This window comes from Neovison vison, chromosome 3 (genome assembly GCF_020171115.1).
Source record: "Neovison vison isolate M4711 chromosome 3, ASM_NN_V1, whole genome shotgun sequence".
In the NCBI taxonomy this organism is placed as follows: domain Eukaryota; kingdom Metazoa; phylum Chordata; class Mammalia; order Carnivora; family Mustelidae; genus Neogale; species Neogale vison.
The window spans coordinates 77,242,505-77,265,138 of NC_058093.1; the positions used below are offsets into that span (position 1 = coordinate 77,242,505).

General features: G+C 37.8%; 1 protein-coding gene across 1 annotated transcript in view; it reads right to left on the minus strand.

The window, feature by feature from the left end:
- CERKL (ceramide kinase like) overlaps positions 1-22,634 on the minus strand; it is a 116,304-nt gene that overhangs the window by 11,575 nt on the left and 82,095 nt on the right. Inside the window, exons 3-6 of the mRNA XM_044242470.1 lie at positions 21,069-21,200; positions 12,967-13,030; positions 5,494-5,636; positions 420-494 (exon numbers count right to left, since the gene is read on the minus strand). Coding sequence (XP_044098405.1) covers positions 420-494; positions 5,494-5,636; positions 12,967-13,030; positions 21,069-21,200 — 414 coding nt within the window. The remainder of the gene's footprint in view (positions 1-419; positions 495-5,493; positions 5,637-12,966; positions 13,031-21,068; positions 21,201-22,634) is intronic.

Sequence of the window (22,634 nt, forward strand, 5' to 3'; positions counted from 1 at the left end):
GTGAATTGTCTTTTTGTGTTTTTCTTTTAATAACGTCATCCCAGCCCTACCATCTAGGTGTAGCCAACAACAGTATCTGATATACTTCAAAAGGATGCATGGATTTTCTTAATCTGATTGTAAAATTGTGATTTTGACCACCATCATGATTTTTTTTTCTCAAAAGATTATAGTAAAACTTCATTTTCTACTCTTTATAGTGCCTGTGCTCTGAAAAGGGAGGCAGTTCAAATGGTGAAGCTTCGCCCTAGTTGACTTTTGGTTTTCAGTAAAACATGTCTCTGCTTTGAGGGACAAAGAACTTGTCCTTCCTTAGATGCATCTGACAGAAATAAAACAGTCATATATAAATATAAAAATTTCCTTATAAGAAAGTCAACTTCCTTATAAAACAGGAACTTCTTTGAAAGAATTCTTACCCATTATAATGTGCAAAGTTGCAGTTACCACATGAGGGATTCCATGAAGAGAATGTGCGAGTACGTTAGTAGAGCCTGCCAAATCAATTCAAAACATGTATAATCAATGTAGTATATGTTTTCATTTATGCACTTGCTCTTACTTTACACAGAGATGACTACGTAATGTTCAAATGAAAAATTAATGGAAGTTTGTAAGTGTTCATTCACAGACTCACATCAAATAGTTGCCAAATTTTTGTTTAGCCTTTAAATAACTTAAATTAGCAAATAGTTTATAATATCTACTTGCTCACTGCTTTTTCTATCATTAATGTCTATTTTCTACCAAAACGTACTAGTTATGTCAAAGTCTACTCCAACTTCAATGAGTGGGCTTCTAACTTCTATCACAAAATGAGCACCAACAGCATTAAGGCTGTCCCTGGAGAGCAGAAACAAATGCATAAATATATAAATAAAAATCTAAATAGTAATGAAGAAAAAAATCTAAAATCACTGTAAAGTACTAGACAGTTTTTAAATACTTTTAATGAATCTTAGAGATAAGGTTTCATCAAAGAGGGGATTTTCCTCTTATAGAACAAATGGTATCCTCAATGAAGAAAATATTTATTTCCATGGTATTTACCACTATAAAAGTCTGTTTTGAGACATTATAGATTTCTTATTTTCATAATCATTAGGATTATATATGATCCACATGGATTTTGCCACCACATTGCAAAATAAAAGAGTTCTCTCAAGTCAGGCTTCTATAACATTTTTGTATCTCTGGGATCTTGGGGTAAAAGCCTTTTTTTGAAGACGAAAATATAAACTGGCCCCTGCCATTCCCAGGAGGTTAAAAGGATTTAAAATTACGAGACTACAAGTTTTCTTGAATTACAGATTGTAAGAAAGAAATGGCAGTAACAGCCAGCAGCTATGAAAGTGTGGTTAGCCCCTGGACTTGTTAGCTGGGAACACTCCTGTATGGTCATACATGACCTCTTTGTTTTATATCACTTGAACTGATATGCTCAAGAGTTGTCAAGTTGAAGAAGCTAAGGCAACTCTGACATTCTTAACCAAGGCTGTCATTAAAATAATCGCTGTAAGGGACTTATCTAATATTAATGACTTCCAGACCTCTAGTAACACCAATTCAAAGAAAAGTCCATCTCAACCCTAATTAATAAAACTGTTCCAACTGATTTATCAAAGGGCAAATGATACTCTGATCTTTGTTACTCAGAAAATGGCCCACTTTCCAGCCACAATACTCTGGTGCTTAGGACAATAAATGGGTGTTTATTAAAATGGTGACTCTGGGGTCCCACTCCAGACCTACTGAATCAGAGTCTGCATTTTAAAAGATCCTCAGGTTTTGTGCCTGAACAGTAATATGAAGAGGCACTCATCTAGAATTGTATGGTCTAGGGACCAGGAGCATCAACATCATCTGGGAGCTTGTTAAAAAGGCAAATTTCTGGGTCCCACCTCCAACCACTGGAAACAGAAGGTCTGGAAGTAAAGCCCCAGGTGTCCATGCTTTAGCAAGTTCTCAAGGTGACTCATAGGCATCCTAAGGTTTAAGAACGGGTCCAGAAACCTGTTACTCAGTGGATCTTTACCCAGGAGTCAATTACCTAAGCCTTTCCAATTATCCTTTGACCACCTAACAGCTTACCCTCTGGTCATCTAATTGCTAATTAATCCGGAATAGGTGGGAGGGAAGAAAGGAAACAAATCAACCTATTTTGCTTCCCAATCAGATTTATGGTAAAGGTTTTGGAGGAGGCCACATAATTAGAGTGAGATATTTAGGATTATCAATGGATTACAGTACTCCATGAAACACATCTCCTCCATTACCATGGTTAATTGGGAATAAACCATAAACGCATTCCTCTAGAAGGGCTATTAAAGAACATAATGTCATGTTGTCATGTGCAATAGAGAATGACACATATCATGACCCAAGAAAATAAAGACCATTTATTCCCTCTGAGTTTGAAGTATGCAAAGCATGTCCAAACACAACTCTTTTTAGACTGCTCAAGATCACTTTTTAAAATTTTTACGTCTTGGGCTCTGCACCTTGACAACTTGCTCTTAAATCCATACAATTTGCAAAGAGGCATGACCAGAAATTATTTTAGTCATCTTCTACTCTGATTAACCCATTCCTTAGTCCTGAAGAACAGTTTTTTACACGCTGAATTAAAAAGGAAAGTTTGTGAGGAAAGTGCTTATAAAATGGTAATACTATAGAGTGCTCAGTATTTTTGTTTGGATAATCTAAAAGACAGAGTACAATTTCCAAAAACAAAATGTGATCCATCTGAAAAGACGTCTACATGCCAAGAGAACATGTTGCTCACATAAATAACAACTATGTAATTTTAGCATTCTCACAAAAGCTATAAATGTTCTACCCCAAGGTAAACATTTTAATTAGTCTGAAAAGTTATTTTTCTTAACAGCTACCAGCAATTTTGCTCACCACCACCTCTCCAGACCTGCTGAAATGTGCCAGATACAAAGAGGGTAAGGACAGAAGTAGCAGTTCATGTAAAGCATGAGTGATGGAAGTACCAGGCAGAAACTATGGAGGCAAAAAGAAACAAGGAAAAAAAATTGTCCTTGGAAGTGCAAGCACTTCTGCAGAACAATTAACTTAATTAACCAGACACCATGAATATTCATAAGGCCGTTAATGTCTCCCACATCCAAACAGATAAATGTGATGTAATGACTTCCTAGTCAAGCATATCTAAAATTCTCATGAAAACTGCACCTACACTTTGGTTCTTTGCCTGAAATATCATAGAAATTAACAGTCCCTTGGCAATATTTTATTCTCCTCAAATTAATTGGAAAGCATGAATTTATTTATGTGAACGCTATAGGAATATATGGTTTGCCATCAGTATGTGGATTGAGCCTTGTTTTACAACAACTGGATTGCTTTTTTATTTTTATGTCCTCTCTGGCTTTTTCCTCTATCCTACCCCCACCCGTTTAATCGGAATCTCTGTATAGTTCCTTAGCACCAGTTCCCATGGCAACAAACACCATTGCTAATGGCCAGCAGTTCAAATACAGGCTTCCCCACATCTGATCCATTTGAGTCTGACCATAATTCAGCGGCTTAGTCTGTTGGCTCAGTGGAGTAATTTACTAAACGCTCTCCCTCTGGGTGTCTCTCTCCAGGAGGCAAATGGCTTCAAAAGCAGTCTGTCTTCTGTGTGCAGCCTGGAAACTTCCTGCCCCGCTCTTGTTCCCATTGTCTATCAAAGCCCTGATGGGGCATTGGGTCTTCCTATTAGTACATCCTGCACGTGACTTCCCCCTCTTTATGGAATCCATAAGCTGGAACTCCTATACCATGACCACAATTTTGGCAACATTCTGTATTTTCTAAGCAAAGTGCATTCAAATGGCATATTAAGAAGATAAGCATAACCACTAGTTTTTCTAGCTAACTATTCACTTTAGGTCAAACGCCTACCTGTGAGAGTAACAATTTTACTTTTGATTCACAACAGTTAATAAGTGACCTCGAGTGTGAGTGTATATACTACTGAAGAGGAAATGACCTAAGCACATCCACTTGGCTTGGAAGGAAATGCTGAAAAACTCCACCATTACAGATAGAGCCACTAAAATGATGCGAAAAGGTGAAAATGACTGGCTCCTCTTGGCCACATTTTTTTCCCCTCCCAGTTGAGGTTATTTTCTTCTCTTCTGCTTAAAGATCATCAAAGGTTTTTCTCTATATGCTTTATAATTATCAGGATATATCCAAATACGTGTTTCCTTTTAAATTCTTCTGGTTTTTAAAAAAGACTTCACAGTCTAAAAGAGCATTTGTGTATCTTTTGTTTTCTGTCCACGAACAATACTAAATATACTGAAATCCATACTAAATGAATGTGGTTATCAAATGGATAGAATGTTGAATTTTTTAACCAGTCACATTATTTCCTATTTTCATAGGAAATGGTCATTGTTTCTACTTTTCTTGTAGAGAGAATACTATGTGAGGTTTTCCAAATGAAAAGAAAAGAAAGAATCACTTTCCATCACTACTGTTTGTTTAAATAATTTGGAAGGAGTGACTGACATAATGTAATAACCTTGTGAAAGATACTTTGCTCTCTTCTGGAAGCCAGGGTTACTCTAGCTGTTCTCCTAGGCTCCCACAGCTTTCCACTCCCTTCCCCTACTCACAAGTTCTCCCAGAAAGCCTCCCAGCAGGGTGTTCCTTGCTCTCAAACTCCCATAGTTCCCTACTGTTTATCAAATACAATCCAGACCCCTCCCTGTGGAGTCCAGGAGCCACCCTGCTTTGGGACAATTCTGATCCCGCCATCACCCAACAAATGACCTGTTTTCTATTTCTCCATGCTCTTGGATTTTGCTTTGGCATTGATTATTTTTGCAATGAAGAAAATAACTCATCCTCATCAGGCCAGATCCTACCCATTTTAGGCCCAATTCAAGTGCACGCACTCTATTAAGTCTTCTTTACGTTCATTCACTTAATAAATGTTATTGAACGTTCACTGCGTCGCGTTCTATTCTAGCTACTGGCAATAAAGCAGTGAGAATGAATCTTTCTGGCATTCTCAACTCCGGGTTATCTCTTTATACTCCGATAATGGGAGTAACAACATTTTACCTCATATGACATTGTAAGCGGCTTGACTAAAGGGGCCTTGTGAAATTTCATACCTGGGGCTGTGTGATCACTAGACCTTTATAGGGGAAGCCAGATTAATAACTATCCCATTTGTCAATTGTTTAACTATGTATTAAATCCTCCACATATGCCATCTAATACTACAATAACCTTATACTGAGGGGAATATATATGGGTATCTTTTTTACAGATTAGAAAAATGAGGCTCAAAGAAATTAAATAACTTGTCCAACGTCTCACATTTGCTAGTGGAAATGCCAAACTTGGGTCTTTCAGATTCAAAGTCTCCATTTAACTCTGTGTTACATTGTCTAGGATAGGAAGTGAAACAGAGAAAGATAGGAGGAGAGGTTCCAATTAGCAAATCCATGGTCACTGGCTTGCCTGCTGGTATTAAGCCGAGTGGCAGCTGTGCTCGGGCAGGGGTGAGAAGGCTGTCTGTTTCCTTCCCAGCATTCTTCTGGGCTCTGAGAAGCAAAGCATGGGCAACTTCACTGGCAGATCCATCGCCACCAACACAGACGACACTAGAAAACAAGAAATTAAAGAATGCAACACTTTACACTAATTGGTAATTATTCATGAAATCTCAACTTCAGAAGAGTAACCTTATATATTCAAGTGCAAGATTACTCACACACACCTTCCAACATTTTAGTAAGTATCAATGAATAAGGAGGCCCTAGCGCAGCACTGGTCAAGTTTACTTTGAGGATATGATTCCTACACAAGACCCCATAGACAAAATGTTTTTAAGTGGGTTTAGAGGCATTAAAACACTTGAACATGTTAATTCATGTTGAATCTGCGTTTGGCTCTGTTGATGTCCAAAAGTATATTGTTCTCATTTTATGTTAGCAGTCATGTACAATTCATTTAACCAACTGCTAATTTTCAATATAGCTCTGAAAAGACAGCTGTAAAAGTCATGTGAAATATGAAACTTTAAGAAGCGATTTACCATTAGTATATAAATACAGTAATTACAAACCTGAACTGTTTTTTATCTTTTGGACATTACTACTAGTTGGCACTTTTAAAATTACTGTTACTGCCCTTTTGATCCTAGTCAGTACTGCTAATAATTTTTTAAGATTTCATGGTATAGTCTACCATGATTTCATGATTTCATGGTGGTGGCAGAAATTCATGAAAGTAATGTGTCGAATTTCAGAAATTTGTTTCATAATTATTTGTATTTAGAAGATGTAAAATAGGGGCGCCTGGGTGGCTCAGTGGGTTAAAGCCTCTGCTTTCGGCTCAGGTCATGATCCAGGGGTCCTGGGATCAAGCCCTGCATTGGGTTCTCTGCTCAGTGGGGATCCTGCTTCCTCCTCTCTCTGTCTGTCTGCCTCTCTGCCTACTTGTGATCTCTGTCAAGAAAATAAATAAAATCTTTTAAAAAAAGACATAAAATAATCTTAAGTAGCAAAAGCACATTAATTTACCCAAAAGGAGGAAGAGTTTGTGTTACTGAAAGCAGGTGTCATAACTCAAGGCCCATAAGAGCCCAGCAAAAATGGAAGGGCACAATGAGTCTAAAGGAGGGACGGATTTTCAGTTCAGCCCACTCACGTCATCTGGGAGGCATGCCTAGGTTTTTCAGACACTTTTCATCCCCTGATTTTTCTAGAACCACCACAGATTCTGATTTTTGGGTGAGTCTCCTAATTTGTCAATATTATTAACTAGCATTCAGTTTATTTAAAACCTCCATGTGCCAAACAAACAGCTTATGGATCATGAACAGCAGGTTCTATTTGTTTTAAAATGGATTTATTTATTTGAGAAAGAAAGCAAGTGTGGGATGAAGGGGTAGAGAAAGAAGAGAGAAACCCAAGCAGACTCCACATTCAGCACAGAGCCTGAGGTGGGGCTCAATCTCAGGACCCTGAGATCAGACCTGAGCCAAAACCAAGAGCTAGACGTTCAACTGACTGGGCCGCCCCGGTGCCCTGGTCACCAGCTTTTAAATGGTTCCTTAAGGTTAGGAAACTCTGGACTTTGGTGAACCCAGAGTCTGAGGGTCCCTCAACTCCCCACCCCCGACCTTTCTCTCAGTCTTCCAGCCCCTGCACAGAGCTGTGGTTCAGCCCTAGGACTGCACATTGCCTGGCAGGATCCAGGTCCACCCTTGTTATCAGAGACTCCAGGACGTGGGATATGACCCGGTCATTGTTGACTAGGGGTACTATTTTAGGTCTGAAAGGATTCTAGGGGTTCATCATGTGGCCACTGATTCAGAAAAAAAGTGATTGTACCTACTGAAGGTCGACTTTATGTCAGAAAATACGTTGATTCTTTTCTATTAAATCCTCAGAGTTCTATGAAGTAGGCATTAGCCTCATCTTTATAAAGGGGGAAGCCAAGGTTTGATGTGAACCTTGTCTAATATGATTTCAAAGATCTTGGAGATTGGCCAACACTCTGTGAACTTAAGCACACCTAGGAGATTCACACCCTTTCCACCCACTGAGGTGTGTGTGATCTAAACGGAGCACATAAGGTCTTTCTACCCGCTGAGGTGTGTGTGATCTAAACAGAGCACATAAGGTCATCCAACAAAACATCTAACTTAGCACAGAACCTGACTTTGCCATTCTGTATGGCAGCATCTGACCCCTGGGATCATGTACCCAGTAGAGCATCCGGTACATGTTAACTCACTGCTAGAATTGATAGCGATGGTTCCGCTGTGAACATACTCTGCCACAAAAGCCTTTGAGTTTCTGTCCTAACACGTCCTAGGTTACTTATTTTGAAACTTTAACAAATGATAATTACAATAATAAAGTAACATTTAGTGAATGATTACTATGTATCAGACACTGTTCTCAGCACCCTCTATGTATTAACTCATTTAATTTGGACACTAACCATATGCAATAGATATTTTTACCTTCAATTTTCAATTGGGAAACTAAGGCATAGAAAGATTAAGTAACTTTTGCAAGGTCATTACATAGTGACAGAAGGAGGATTTGAAACATCACAATTGGGCCTTAAGAGACAGCACTACTACTAGTCCATGTCTTGTATCCTTTCTATATGTGAAATCTAATGAAAATCACCTTATGGGGAGCTTACTCTTTTGGAAATCAGTTTACCAATAGAATTAATGTGTAATTAAATGTGTTAAAATAATATATTTATGTTGATAACTATTATATCATTAAGATCACCTCCAGGAATAGTTACTCAGCCTCGAGGATATACTTAGGCAAACCTATCACAAGAGTCTGCACATTACAAGAAAAGGCAAAGCAAACACCCACCCACAACCTTTTATGTGTTAATTTAACCACACTTAAGAGTTACCCGAAACATAAAACTTAAAGTAGCTAATCTTTTGCATGTGCTACCTCTTGTATTTTCAGAAAAAGTAAACTCCTTCTTGCCATGACCCCAAATACAATCATTCTGCCTGGAAAGGTAGAAGCAGAGGCTGATACCTTATTTCTTTTCATAAAATTTCCCTTTATATAATTTTTAAATCTCTGTTTCTTCATCTACAAACCAGTATCATCTTTGAAATGTTCCCAACAGGTTACTAGGTTTTGATTTAAACTTTCTCTTTTTTGAAAAAAAAGTACCTTTAAACAAATACCTTACTTAGTAATACAGATACGATGGTCAGTGAGGTCAAATCTCAATGTTAGACAAATAATGTCCGAATCAGCATAGGTCTAGTTCATGGTGAAATTTTAAAAAGAAGAGAAAAACTAATTCAAGTTCAAATAAAACACTATGGAGCAAAATAGGAAATATTAGTACATTTATAACTGCATAAGAGCTACAGATTAGCTTAACCATGCTCACACTTGTAAATTCAACTGTTCCAGCTACGGGCCTCTGCACCTGACGGTACTCTTTTCTTTGCCGTTGCAAAACGTTCTCTCCACGCATAGTAAAAATAGGGGGCAAATAAAAAGTGGCACTCCTACAAGTTTGAGTGATGGATCTCAGTGTTTGCTAAGATACACTGGAGATGCACAACAGCGGTCTTGCGTACTGATAGATGTGTTCCTGCTAGCTTTTTTGCCATGATATGTCTTTATAGAAACATATGTAACATCAAAAATTCCAAAATCTTAACAAGTAACATTTCTTAAACATTATTTACCAAACCATCTGGCTTTATTAAGGTCCAAGATGGACCTTAAACTGTCCGGTCCGTGTCTATAAACCTTTAGATGATTTTCTAATCACACCCTACCAGTAGCTTCACTTGAGTCAGGCAGAAATGCTCCAGGCTCAAGTTCTTGAAGGAATCCCCTCTCTCATCAACCACCATAGAATCTTGGGGGTAGCTTATCCCAACCTTGAATCATCTGTACCTTTTTCTCAGGAAGTCCTTCAATAGCCACTCTTTGAACACGTTCAGAAACAGGAACGCACAAAGGGAGTGTATTCCGTTTTCAAATGCTTCAACTTGTTAGAGAATTGTTCTTTCTTTTTAATTGAAGTATATTTGACATATGACATATTATGAGGTTCAGGTACATAACATAATGACTCAATATTTGTATGCATGCAAAGTGATCTTCACAATAAGTCTCATTCCCAGCCATCATCATACAAAGTTACAAAAAACTATCTTCTTGTCACACTTTCTGGATCTCTTTCAGCAACTTTCAAATATGCAATACACTGTTACTGACTATAGTCCTCATGCTGTATATTACAGCCCCCTGACTGATTTATAACTGGAAGTCTGTACCCCTTGATCTCCTTCACCCATTTCACCCCCCCCACCTCCATCCCTCCAGCAACCACCAATCTGTTCTTTTATCTTGGCATTTGTAACAACATGGAAGGACCTAGAGAATATTGTAACATGGAAGGACCTAGAGAGTATTATGCCAAGTGAAATAAAAGATAAATACAGTATGACTTCATACATACGTGGAATCTAAAAAACAAAATGCATACAAAGAATTATTCTCTTAAAGTGTCTAAAGAAACTATGTTTCCATTGTTCTCTTCATATACCTAATCTGTGTAATTCTAAGTGGAGTGACTTAAAATGACCATTTTAGTAATTTTTCCCAGATTCCAATGGAAAAACTAGGCCCATGAAAATAAATGAGGTATTGATGGAATCTTAGAAAATAGATGATTTTCAATAGAAATTTTAAATTATTATAAGACCTAAATAAATCAGCATGTTGTAGAATTCAGAAACCATCAAATCACTGAACTTACATCATAGAATAGTTAGGTCAAAGTATGTGGTTAAAAAATGTGGAAAATAACTGAAAGATCTGCATACCTTTTAGGGCCACACTGTTAAATAACAACACCTGCCATGTGAAATAAACAAGAATTTAGTACATTCCGTTAGAGAAAAAAATTACTACACTGCACTTCAGTCTTTTGTCATTCTGCAAAAGTCTTAAAAAGATTTTATTTATTTATTTATTTATTTGAGAGAGAGAAATCACAAGCAGTGGGGAGGGGCAGAGAGGGACAGAGAAGCAGATTCTCTGCTGAGCAGGGAGCCTAATGCGGGGCTCTATCCCAGGACCCTGAGATCATGACCTGAGCAGAAGGCAAACGCTTAACCCACTGAGCCACCCAGGCTCCCCTCTGCAAAATTCATCTTCATCCTTACATAGTATAATTACTAATGAAACTTATTTATACATAGCACATTTACACATATACATAGCACATAGAACTTCAAAATGTTGATGGGCAAAACCAGGTCTAATATCTATAATATCTGTTACCCTCATTATTTATATAATTATGTTTTGGAGAAAGGACTTATCGCAATACAGCCACACTTATATATTCACAAGCTGTGTTTCAGGACTATACTAACAGGCAGTAGGTGGTGGGCATGGGTCCCCCAATTACTTTATTTTTCTGATGTAGTTGCCATTTAAAAAAATTTTTTAGCGTAAAAGTAGGAATTTATTAGAACATTGGAATAGTCTGTATTTTTTTATAAAAGTTCAGTTTTTAATTTTTTTAGTATTTTAATTTTTATTATGTTCAGTTAACCACTGTGTAGTACCCCAATTATCTTTCTTAAATTGTATACTTGCAAGATAGTTTGCCAAATGTATCCTGTTAATCTGTCTAGCTTTAAGTGTAAAGCTCTTTTCTTTTTAAAGATTTTATTTATTTATTTGACAGAGATCACAGGCAGAGTCAGGCAGAGAGTCAGGCAAAGAGAGAGAGGAGGAAGCAGGCTCCCTGCTGAGCAGCAAGCCCAGATGCAGGGCTCCATCCCAGGACCCTGAGATCATGACCTGAGCTGAAGGCAGAGGCTTTAACTCACTGAGCCACCAGGCACCCCTTTAAACCCCTTTAACTGTAAAGCTCTTAAGTAATCTCCTACCTCATACTCTTCATTCTCAATATTCATGTAATGTTGCCATCTAGATTTGCTCCTCTCAGATTCCTTTTTAAAAAGTCTTGTTTTACTTATCAAATGTTCTTCTTCATCCACTAATATTGTTTCTTTTTTTTTAACTTTTATTTTTTTATAAACATATAATATATTTTTATCCCCAGGGGTACAGGTCTGTGAATCGCAAGGTTTACACACTTCACAGCACTCACCATAGCACATACCCTCCCCAATGTCCATAACCCCACCTCCCTTCTCCCAATCCCCCTCCCCCCAGCAACCCTCAGTTGGTTTTGTGAGATTAAGAGTCACTTATGGTTTGTCTACTAATATTGTTTCTTATAAAAAAATATTAAGCACTTCTGGACAAACAACCTTAATAATGCTCTATTTTGACTGCATTACTTTCCTTCCTAAAATATTCTAGTAGTTCTTTGAGAAGAGCAAAGCCTTTCACTCTACAGTTCAAAGACACAACTGTCCTTCCTGATATTACATTTTATTTCCTGCCCATTACCATGTGACACAGGTAATTCACATAATTGCCACCTTTTAAACCCCTGAAATATCAACTCTTGTTAAAAAAAAATCTTCCCTAAAATGTTTTTGTCTTACACATCAATCCATCACTTTGCAAACTGATTTGCCTACTTTTTAAAAATGGTTATTAAAGTATGTCACTCGCCTCATTTCTAATGTTTGCATGAGAGTGAACGATTTCTACACACTCCAGCAATGTATTGCAAACAACAGTTTCCAATGCCCACTCTGGATAGCACACTTAATTGGTAGCCACTAAAATACAAAAGAATTAAAATTAGCATCTTTATTTATACTGAAAATAATATATACATATTAAAAGATTTTATTTATTCATTGGAGAGAGAGAGAGAGAGCACAAAAGCAGGGGCTAAGGGACAGAGAGAGAGGGAGAAACAGACTCCCCACTGAGCAGGGAGCCTGACATGGGGCTCGATCTCAGGACACTGAGATCATGACCTGAGCCAAAGGCAGATGCTTAACCACCCAGGCACTCCAATATATTTGTATGTATAAAATATTTACCTGCAATCACAGCCAAATGAACCAGTGGGTAACTATTAATATTATCAATAAATGTACAAAAGAGGATCCCAATACAGTTATACCATATAATCTTCCATCAATGCTTTTCTAGATACTCACACGGTTAAAGCCAAGAATTAAGGACTACAGATCCAAATATATGCACACTAGGTCAATATGATGTGGGCCTCTTTGATTTCCCAGCACTTAGATATCTCTCCTTTTGTTTTCCTATGCCTGATCCTGAGAGGCAGAGGACCAGGCCATATGGTGATCATTAGTTGTTAGTATATAGATACAAATGAAATAGTCTAATTACATACACCACAAATACTGAAATACTTATAAGCCCCAAATATGTGGCTAAAAACTAACAAAAACATTCCAGAACATAAGCCATGGGACACATACAGACCTATAACATAACCTACCCATCAAATTCCTGGAGTTCACAATCCTTCAGCAGTGCCAGAGCGTGCCCTTCGTACTCTGTTACTATTTAGAAACAAAACCCAAAAAACAGGTTAAAGACTTAAACAATGATCTACACTCTTTCACTTAGTTTGGCAAAATAATATCATAAACATATGGTCGGGTCATAAAACAACATTTATCCTTGAATATTTATATTTTAATCATGGGAAAGAGGATTAAGTGTTACTTGTCTGATGTGTTTTATAGCTTTATGTAAAAGAGGGTCATATATTTGTTCCAACTACATAAGTCATTCGGAGCTATCCCACACACAGCAGTCAGATCATTTATCTTGGTGCATGTCTGTTCAGTGTTCCCTTCCTGATATTATAAAGAAGATACATTTCCCTCAAATCAGAAGCCTAAGAGCAGCAGTATTTTGAAAATAAAGCACATTAGCTGGCATCAAACAGTCAATGTTAAATCGCTTTGGCAACCTCACACGAATACATTAGTGGAAAGGTTAGTGTAAGATTTACATACTAGAAGAATGTGTATCTGGAACCGCTAGACTAAAAAGAGGAGGAGCTGGACGTGAAAATAACGAAGGCAAGCCAACACCGATGATAACAGACCCAAAGCGGAGGAGGAGGGTGGCACGGACCCACCAGCGCCCAAGCCTCTGAGGAAACGGATCTGTCACTCCCTAACGCTGTCTCTACAGTCGTGATGCCCTACGCAGTATTGTAAATGCCAGTGGAGACAGCACAAACTGGCACACTGCAGATGGCACCAAGCATCCCAACCACATTTAGCATTTTCTAGGGCAGCGCTGCCAGAAGAGACAGCCCAGCTGTATCCACCCATCAAAGATTTCTGCTGACTGACATGACATTGCAGATGGATTTTTTGTGTAAGAATGTGCATCATTATATGCAAGATTACATTAATCTTTCATGCCTGTCTGTCCCTGGTGCCAGTATGGTTCAAGCTTTTCCTACAATGTTTTTAGATATTGTTAAGAATTATTAGTCTTGGTGTCGAAAAGAATCATTCTGTATCCGGCAGCATTACATTGTAATTCTCCCACAGCTTATTCAAAGGCTGTTAACATTCACGTGAATAAAACTTCTCTGTATTAAATTCTAATCAGAAGAAAGCTAGGAGGAAACTAAGGATAAAATATTAATATTAATAAACTTGGAAGGTTAAGTTATCATAAGTGATTGTGTTGATCATTTATAACCTCAGCAAGTAGTTGAAACCTTAAAAATAGGAAATAAAATGTTATATACATACACACACTGAAAATACTTAATGATATTATGAAGAAATATTTATGCTGAGAATCAGTTTATCAAATCTTGCTTTTAGGCTGCAGCTTACTCTGGTAAAGCTTTTCAAATCCAATACAAAGGTAGCTTTGAAACTAGGCTATGGCTAAACACTACCTTTATTCAAGAAAAATTTAAAATAATATTCTATTTCTTTGATTTTGCAGGTAGAATTTGACGATATATTGATACAGATTATCCAAGAAGAGTAATTTTTAAAATGACATAGGAAAAGTTAAAAAAGAAAAAAAAAATAGTGACCTGAAACAAAGAGAAAAGATGAAAGAAACTTGATCACAAGATATTAAGAAAATGAACAAGAAGAATGAAGTCCTTGGCAACAGGGAGCTCATATTCTGGAGAGAGAAATGAGACGCTGATTTTAAAATATAAATGTACAATATGAAGTAGTAGTAAGTGATTATAAAATAATAACAGGGATAAAGGATAGAGAATACTATTTAGATACAGTAGACTAAATAGAGACTACTATTTAGATACAGTAGAAGAAACTGAAGTATTTATTTAGACATAATATTGGGGCCCTGGAGTGAGAAAGAGCCAGATTCAAATCATCCCATTCCAAATAAACATAAGGAACAGACTGCTAGACAAATGCAGTTTCAAAAAGTTACTGGCCTTTTCTTTCACTTGCTTTCCTTTTCTAATAAGAATGATACCCTATGACCCTTGTATTCAGAAAATTTGGAGATTCCATTCTTTGCAAGACTTTGAACTCAGTTCTCAGTGCTGGGATTCCTCCAAACACCAGAACTTTCACTTTATATATTAATTCCTCAAGGAGACAAGATTGGAAGAAAGTAATGTCTTGATGTTAATGCTGAATGTTGATGAGGAAACAGGCTGTAGTAAAATCAGATGAAACCTGGACTTCAAGAAACCTTTCTTAGTCTGGTGATAAAATTTTATAATGGGATAAGACACTGAGATGGCCTGTAGTACTTCCAACTTAGCTCCAGATGGAATCTGTTATTTCTATCTTCAGATTGCCTCTCAAATCTATTGCTCTTTGTGTTCCATCATCTCCTCCCTGCTCCCAAGACAGGAAAATTACTTCCTAGCTTGTCTCCCTCCTAACTCTCCACAACTACTCCAAGGTCAAGACCAATTGTTTAGGTCTTTGTTGCTATAGTATCCCACCTCAAGCCAAGGTCCATGGTCCAGCACTAATGTTTTTTTTAATGTGGAGAGTATAACAGTCTTCCCCAGTCTGCCTCCAGCCTTTATCCTACTCTCTCCAGAACGACTTTCTCAGGTCTCCTATCCTTCTTCTACATCACCTCCACGGATGAGTCTACAGTGTCATCAGAGACAAGCCCCAGACATCTGAGTACTGGAAACAGGATTTGTCATATACATCCACAATTACTTAAGGAATAACAAAAAGAACCTCTCACTCGATATGACGCATGAACAGGTACTCTCCAGATTTTCATTAAAATGCAGGTAAAATTGTAAAGAAAGAATGCCCTGACCTACTAGCATCTTTTGTGACTCAATTTTATCAAATTGCCTAGCTTTCTGCTGGGCAAGATCAGGAATAACAGGAGGCATTTCCAGGGAGGGAAGGCTTTAAGTAGAGACAAAGAGCCAAAGAGAAAAAAAAAAAAAAAATTCCAAGAGGAGATTTGGTAAAAGTGTTGTAAGTTAAATTCGTGATCCTAGAAGGAGGGGTGGGGGGAAAGGTGACAACAAACTCCACTTTCTTTACAGTTCCACCAGGGCCAAATAGGAAGTAATAGCACTCCCATGAGCCCTGAGTTGGCGAAGATCAAAGCTAAATTCAGACATGTGCCTTTGACCATGATAATGATGGTGAGTATGATAAGGTCTACAGTTGGTTAACACAAAACTGAGTGAAGGAGATGGAACTGCCTATCATGAAAAGAGAGATCAAGAGCAGACATATGATCTGTTTCAAATACTTCAATGACTCTTATACGCAAGATGGGATGCATTTATTTTGTACTAGGGCAAAAGAGAACACTGACTCTAAAAATTACAAGGAGGCAAAAGTCATCTCACAAGTTCTCCCTGTACTTCATGCCTTGCACACAGGCATTTGGTCAAAGGGACAGATACGTTTGCAATCTAGCCAGTATACCTAACTCAATATGCTTGGGTTGAATAGGCTCAGAGAGAAGGGCACCTTTATATAAGTTAGAACAAAAAAGGTGTCTTTTCTAATATGCACAAGGTACAGAGACCCTGACTCAATAAAGACCAGCAGTATTATCCAGTAATGGCAGACACGGACATAGGGTCCCCAAGCAAAGCCCAAGAGTTCATCCATGAGTCAGGCTACACCTACACTCCACCACATGGGGGAAATTAAACTAGATCACTCTCAAGTTATTTCCAGTTTGATCTCTCAGGTGCCTTTTCTTACTTTATTGTTCTATGAATTATCCTATAGATTTATAATCTCTCAAAAACCCTCTTAGACCTTAAATAATGTACTTATGAAATCTACTCTGTTTTGGGAGAAGGATAAAGAAAGGTTATCATAGGCCAGCTTGGGCTTACCACTCATGTTCTTCCTCAACTCAAATGCCAACAAGTTATTAGAAAAAAGAAAAAAACTCCATTTCTAAGTTCTTCCAGAAGTTTTTCCGACACTATTTTTAGATACTGCGCTGGTGGTGGCAGCAGAGGGAGAATCCAAGTTCAGCTCAAGTATTTCAAAAGACGCTGATCTATATTCAGAAGTAGTTGGGGTTTCAGCAGTAACCAAAAGGAAAAGTATATTTTTATTAATGTGGTTATTCTTTTTTTAAAAAAACTGGAAGTTTATAGCTTCTGACACCTTTCACTCATTTCTCCCATTTCCCACCTCAGGCAACCAAGAATCTGTTCTCTACACCTGTATGTTCAATTGGGAGTTCATTCTTTGTTTTTTTTTAAGATTCCACAAATAAGGGAGATCAGATGGCAATTTAACTTTCTCTGACTTAGGTCACTTAGCATAATGCCCTTAAGGTCCATTCATGTTGTTACAAATGTCAGGAGTTCCTTTTGTTTATGACCAGATAATATTCCATTGTGTGTAAGTGTGCGTATACACATGCACACACACATATACCCATGTATCTAGACCCTACATTTTCTTTTCCATTCATCCACTGATGGACACTTAGGTTGCTTCCATGTCTTGGCTATTGTGCTACAATGAACATGGGAGTGCAGCTATCTTTTTGAGTTAGTGATTTTTTCTCCTTTGGATAAATATCCAGAAGTGGAATTGTTAGACCATATGGTAGCTCCATTTTTAAATTTTTGAGGAACTTTCATACTGTTTTCCTCAGTGGCTGCACCAAGTTACATTCCTACCAGCAGTGCACCAAGGGTTCCTTCCCTTCACTCCACATCCTCACCAACACTTTTTGATAAGAGCCATTCCAGCAGATGTGAGGTAATAGTTCACTGTGGCTATGATCGAAATTTCCCCAATGATTAGTGATGTTGAGCATCTTTTCATGTACCTGTTGGCCATCTGCAGGTCTTCTTTGGGAAAATGGCTTTTCAGATCCTCTACCTACTTTTTAGACCAGCTATTAATTTTGCTATTCATTTTTAAAAGAAACTTATAGAAAAAAATCCTTTATAATATACATACCTAGCTAGAATGTTTCAAATCCTGACTCATTTATCTAAGCATTATCTCCTAGTGAATTTATCATCATGTCAAATATATTATGGAGTTTATATTCCATTTAGTCTCAGCAATGCACACAAGATATGTTAAAATAATGGTCACACTGGACGTCCAGAAAATACGTACCTTTCTGTTTTACTCTTTCATGTATTTTTTCTTTCAAGGTGTGAACTGAATCTACTACATAATTTATGAAACAGACATGCACAGCATTATGACCAACTTTCTATGGCACTTCATAATATACAAGGTAGTTTCAAAGGTATTATCTGACTCAAACTACAAAACTACACTGTGAGACAGGCAGGAAGATTGTAATCTTTTCAAAGATCCATATGTTTATTCAGTCCTTTGCACAAAATAGCAAACTTTCAAAATATAAATATTTAGCTAATATACATACTAAAATGGTTTAATACGCAAAAGATGCAGTTTTAAAATTTTGCCTGTAGGAGGAGTGTTAGGCAGGTAATAATTAGCCATTCTGCACAAATATATAAGAAAATTATAAGTTTGCTTTATAAAATATCCTAATTTTATGTTGAACTAAATATAACATTCAATAATGTTTATAAATTTAGGGAAAAAAGAGCCCTAGGACATAAAACTCTTCTCTTCAACATGAAGGAAAGCAAGCACATTCTTATCATTTCCTCTGCCTTCCGTCAGGTTTTTCATGCACCAGTCTTTCTTCTAGGAGCTGTCTCTTCCTTCCTAATCTCTATTCTGCTGGCAGGATCATCACTGCTAAACCAGATGACAATGCTATGATAAAAAAAAATGACACTAATGCTGGATCAATACATGACGAGTAAACTACAGAGTACAGCAAAAATGTCAGTCCAGAATCTGGATTTAAACTTCCTCTAGTGGACATGGGCCTTTTTTATTTTCTCCCTAATAGCACCCAGATTCAGTTCAGGTATTTCCAGCCTTCAGGAAAAGGGATTCCTACTTCCAGACCATGGGATGGATCTTAAGAGTTAAGAGACTGCATGCTCCAGCTCAGGCACACATTGTAAGACAGTCAAACTGACAGGAGAAAATTTTAATCCTTGCTCAGTATTAAAGCATGTTGGATCTCTCACATACACACACCTTTCCCTATCCTACTTGATTTGAACAAAGAAGGATCTAATCCACTGTCAACAATTTTTTGATGATAGAAAGGATTAAATTTAAGATGAAGTCAAAACTGAGGAAGCCAAAGCGAATTAGAGAATTCCAAAGATATGGGTTACACACACATACCCCACTTAGAAGTGCCTGCAAGCTTGCCTTCCTTCCCTTATTTTTCTCCTTCTGCTGCTCCTTATGCAAAGAAAACCACAAAAATCCTCTGACTCTCCAAAACGGTCTGTTTCAAGTACTTTCACATCTTCTGATCAAAATATCACGCTCTGAGACACCAGAGGTCTTATATCTATATCCCAATTACATTTATTTGAATCCCCAATAAACTAAGAGCCACACAAGAGCAGGTAGTATAACTTATTCATCTTGCATTCTGCACAATGTTTAACACAAGGCATTCTACAAGAGTTTTCTGAACCAGAAGATACACAGTAGTATATACATCAAACTATCCTGGGTATTAAATCAATGAAACACAATAATGTTATTAAGTTTGCCAATAAGCTCATTCAACTTTTAATGGTCTCCACCCAATAAGAATTCAACATTTTTTCCCCCACCAATCTGTAAAATCTTCAGTGGGAAGGAATGATAGATAAGAACTGTTTCTTTTCCTTTTAAATTACCTTTAAGTAAACCAAAACCCACAAAGGTAAAAGATTAACTTCTTACTACAGTTTTATTTTGTAGTCACAAATTCCTCCTGAATTTTTCATGGTAATTTCTCTTGAATCTTCATTGTAATAGATGCCTTTTGGGGCGGCTGAACTTTTTGTTTAAAAAAATATATTAGGGGCACTTGGGTAGCTCAGTCTGTTAAGTCTCTACCTTCAGCTCAGGTCATGATCCCAGGGCCATGGGATCGAGTCCCGCATCAGGCTCCCTGCTCAGTGGAGAGTCTGCTTCTCCCTCTCTATCTGCCTGCAGCTCCCCTTGCTTGTGCTGTCAAATGAACAAAAATCTTTTTTAAAAAAATTGTTTTTAGAGAAACTTCTTCTACCTCAATACATCAAGTCATGAAGTGAGGGCATCAAATCTTATATTATGAGACTCATCTCCCTCGGTTTCAGCTGAGCAAAACCATGTCACTCTGAATCCCTTCCCCGTCTTATAAACAAGACTAGGAGAATCCAAGTACACTCTGGCTTTGTCTTCTGAACAGGTTTATTATGCAATACTCTTCATCGGTTTAAATTTGCTAGAAATTTCCACTGTGTGTTAGTAAAGCTACATAAAAATAAAATCAAACAAACTGGGGTTGTGATTTTTGATAGCATCAACCCTTTTTCTCATTCCAATGCCCCCCCACCCCCACCATGGGAAAAATCAGTCTCAAAGGAAACAAAGGAATTTGGTCACTAAATTCAAAACATTGCAAAGGATTTTGCTAATCTTCTTTCTATTAACTTTAGCATTGGCAAATTTCTATTTTCCTCAGCACAAACCTAAATACCTTTCTTGTTTTAGACAATGAATTTAAGCTACTACTTCTCTGAATTCATCTAAACCGGCAGTTACATGCTTAGTTTTGACCTAACCAGCAGGGGTCAGAGTCAGAACAAAAACCACCTAATGAAGGATTCCATGGAAAGACATCAAACATTTAAGTGAGCAAAAATCAATTGCTTGCCAAACTGTAGAAATAATGTGTAAATAGCCAAAATCTCAATGAAGATATCAAAAAGTGCACAGCTCCCTTTGAAATGATTCCTAATAATTTTTAAAGTCTGAAAAAAGGTCTGAAGACAATACATTCTAATGTATTGTCATAATGACATTCTAATAACACAATGAAGAAAACAAAATAAGTGATAATCCTTGGAGCCAGCTGTCATAGGCTATAGAAACACACAAAAAAGCTTTAGATATTACAGGTAGTTTCCTCAGTTTGGCTTAAGAACAAATACAGATTGTTTTGCTTCCTTAAGTATGATTTTTTTTTTAATGACAAAATTATATTCTGAAAATGACTTACTTGTAACATCAGTCTTTATTCCTGCAATCCTCAATAGTGGTTCAACCTTCTCATAATAGACTTGGGTAGCTTCTTTTTTGTGGCTCTGGGGGTTGAGAATTACTTTTAATGACTTTGGTCTATTTGAAAAACCTAAGAGGAAAACAAAGACAAAGTTACACAATCTTCATCAGCACTTCTTTTCTTTCCCTTTAAAACCATACACTAAGTCCAGTAAGAAGGTTTTATATCTATGTAAGTAGTATTTGCTGTTTTTATTTGAAATTCTTATAAGAGTTTTCCCAAACATGGCAGTATTTTAAAACATTTGTTTTCCTAGCAGTTAAATAGGTATATTCTTCATAAATTATGAATTATAACAAAGCATTTCATTTATGAAGGAAAATGTGGATGAAAGCAACTTTGTATTATTAGGCAAAGCTCATGTATATTTACCAAATCATAGATAATATGTCAAATGTTCCATCAGCATTTATTCGGGGGGGGGGGGCAATAACCTGCAAAGAACAGAAAGGTTTACTTCCTCTCCTGAGATAAATATGTTCCTTATTAGAATTGGGCTCCCCAGTGACCCCAGGGCTCCCCAGGCCTGACCCGTGGATGAGCACAGGGTGGGGCAGAGTACACAGGGCTGGGTCAGGGCCAGTGCCCAGAGCAATGCATGCTGGGAGCTGAAAAGAGGGTTAGGTCGAAGTTCAACCCTGAAAAGGAGCCAGGGGAGAAAGGACTTTTCCCTGGGGAACTGGGAAAGAAAACCTCTCAGCAGGGATTCGATGAGAGTGCTGCCTCACAGTTGGGGCTGAGATTTGATACTACAATTTTCTGGGCTTGCAAGATGCTTATCACTTAGAACCCAGTTGGAGCAGGTGCAAAGCAAATTTTCTGTTAGGAAGGTGCAGGCGGGACAGAGGAGCCAAAAGAACGCTAACGACAATTTCTTTCAAGGTAAGCTGCTGTCACAGGGCCATGTTTCAAGGTTCAAAAAAAAAAAAAGTTACTAGCATCTGCTTTTAATAAAACCATCCCTAAAGCCTCATGGAAAACGTCTATAACACCAACGTCAGTTCTTGTGCCTCCAGCTGAGACAATATTTCATTTTCTCATCATATTTGATATTATACCATCCTTCAACAGGACACAAGGTTTTGAATTCAGGGGGATCCCTGTACTGAATAAGAAAAAGACAGGGCCAGGCTGAACTGCCTACAGTCTCTGTCATTGTCCCTGTGCTTGTTAGTTTGCTAAGTGGCCTCTGGCAGTCTCCTTACCACCCAGTCTTAAAAATCTCAAAACCTTGCTCCGTTCCTTTTTTCCTTCCAATCCCTCCATTCGAATGAATTGCCCACGTTCATGAGATGGTAATTCTGTTTCGGTGCCTTCTGCCCCTCTTGGCCGTCGTGCTCTGGCTCCTCCGGGGCTCCTGCCAGGCATTTGGGCATTTCGCTCTTCTCCCCCTTCCATGACCTCTGCATCACGCCTCCATCAGGCCTGCACCAGCAGAGAGCTGCCAGGGCTCCCCACTGCCTGTGGCCAAGCCTGAACCCCTCAAAATGACACTCAGGCTTT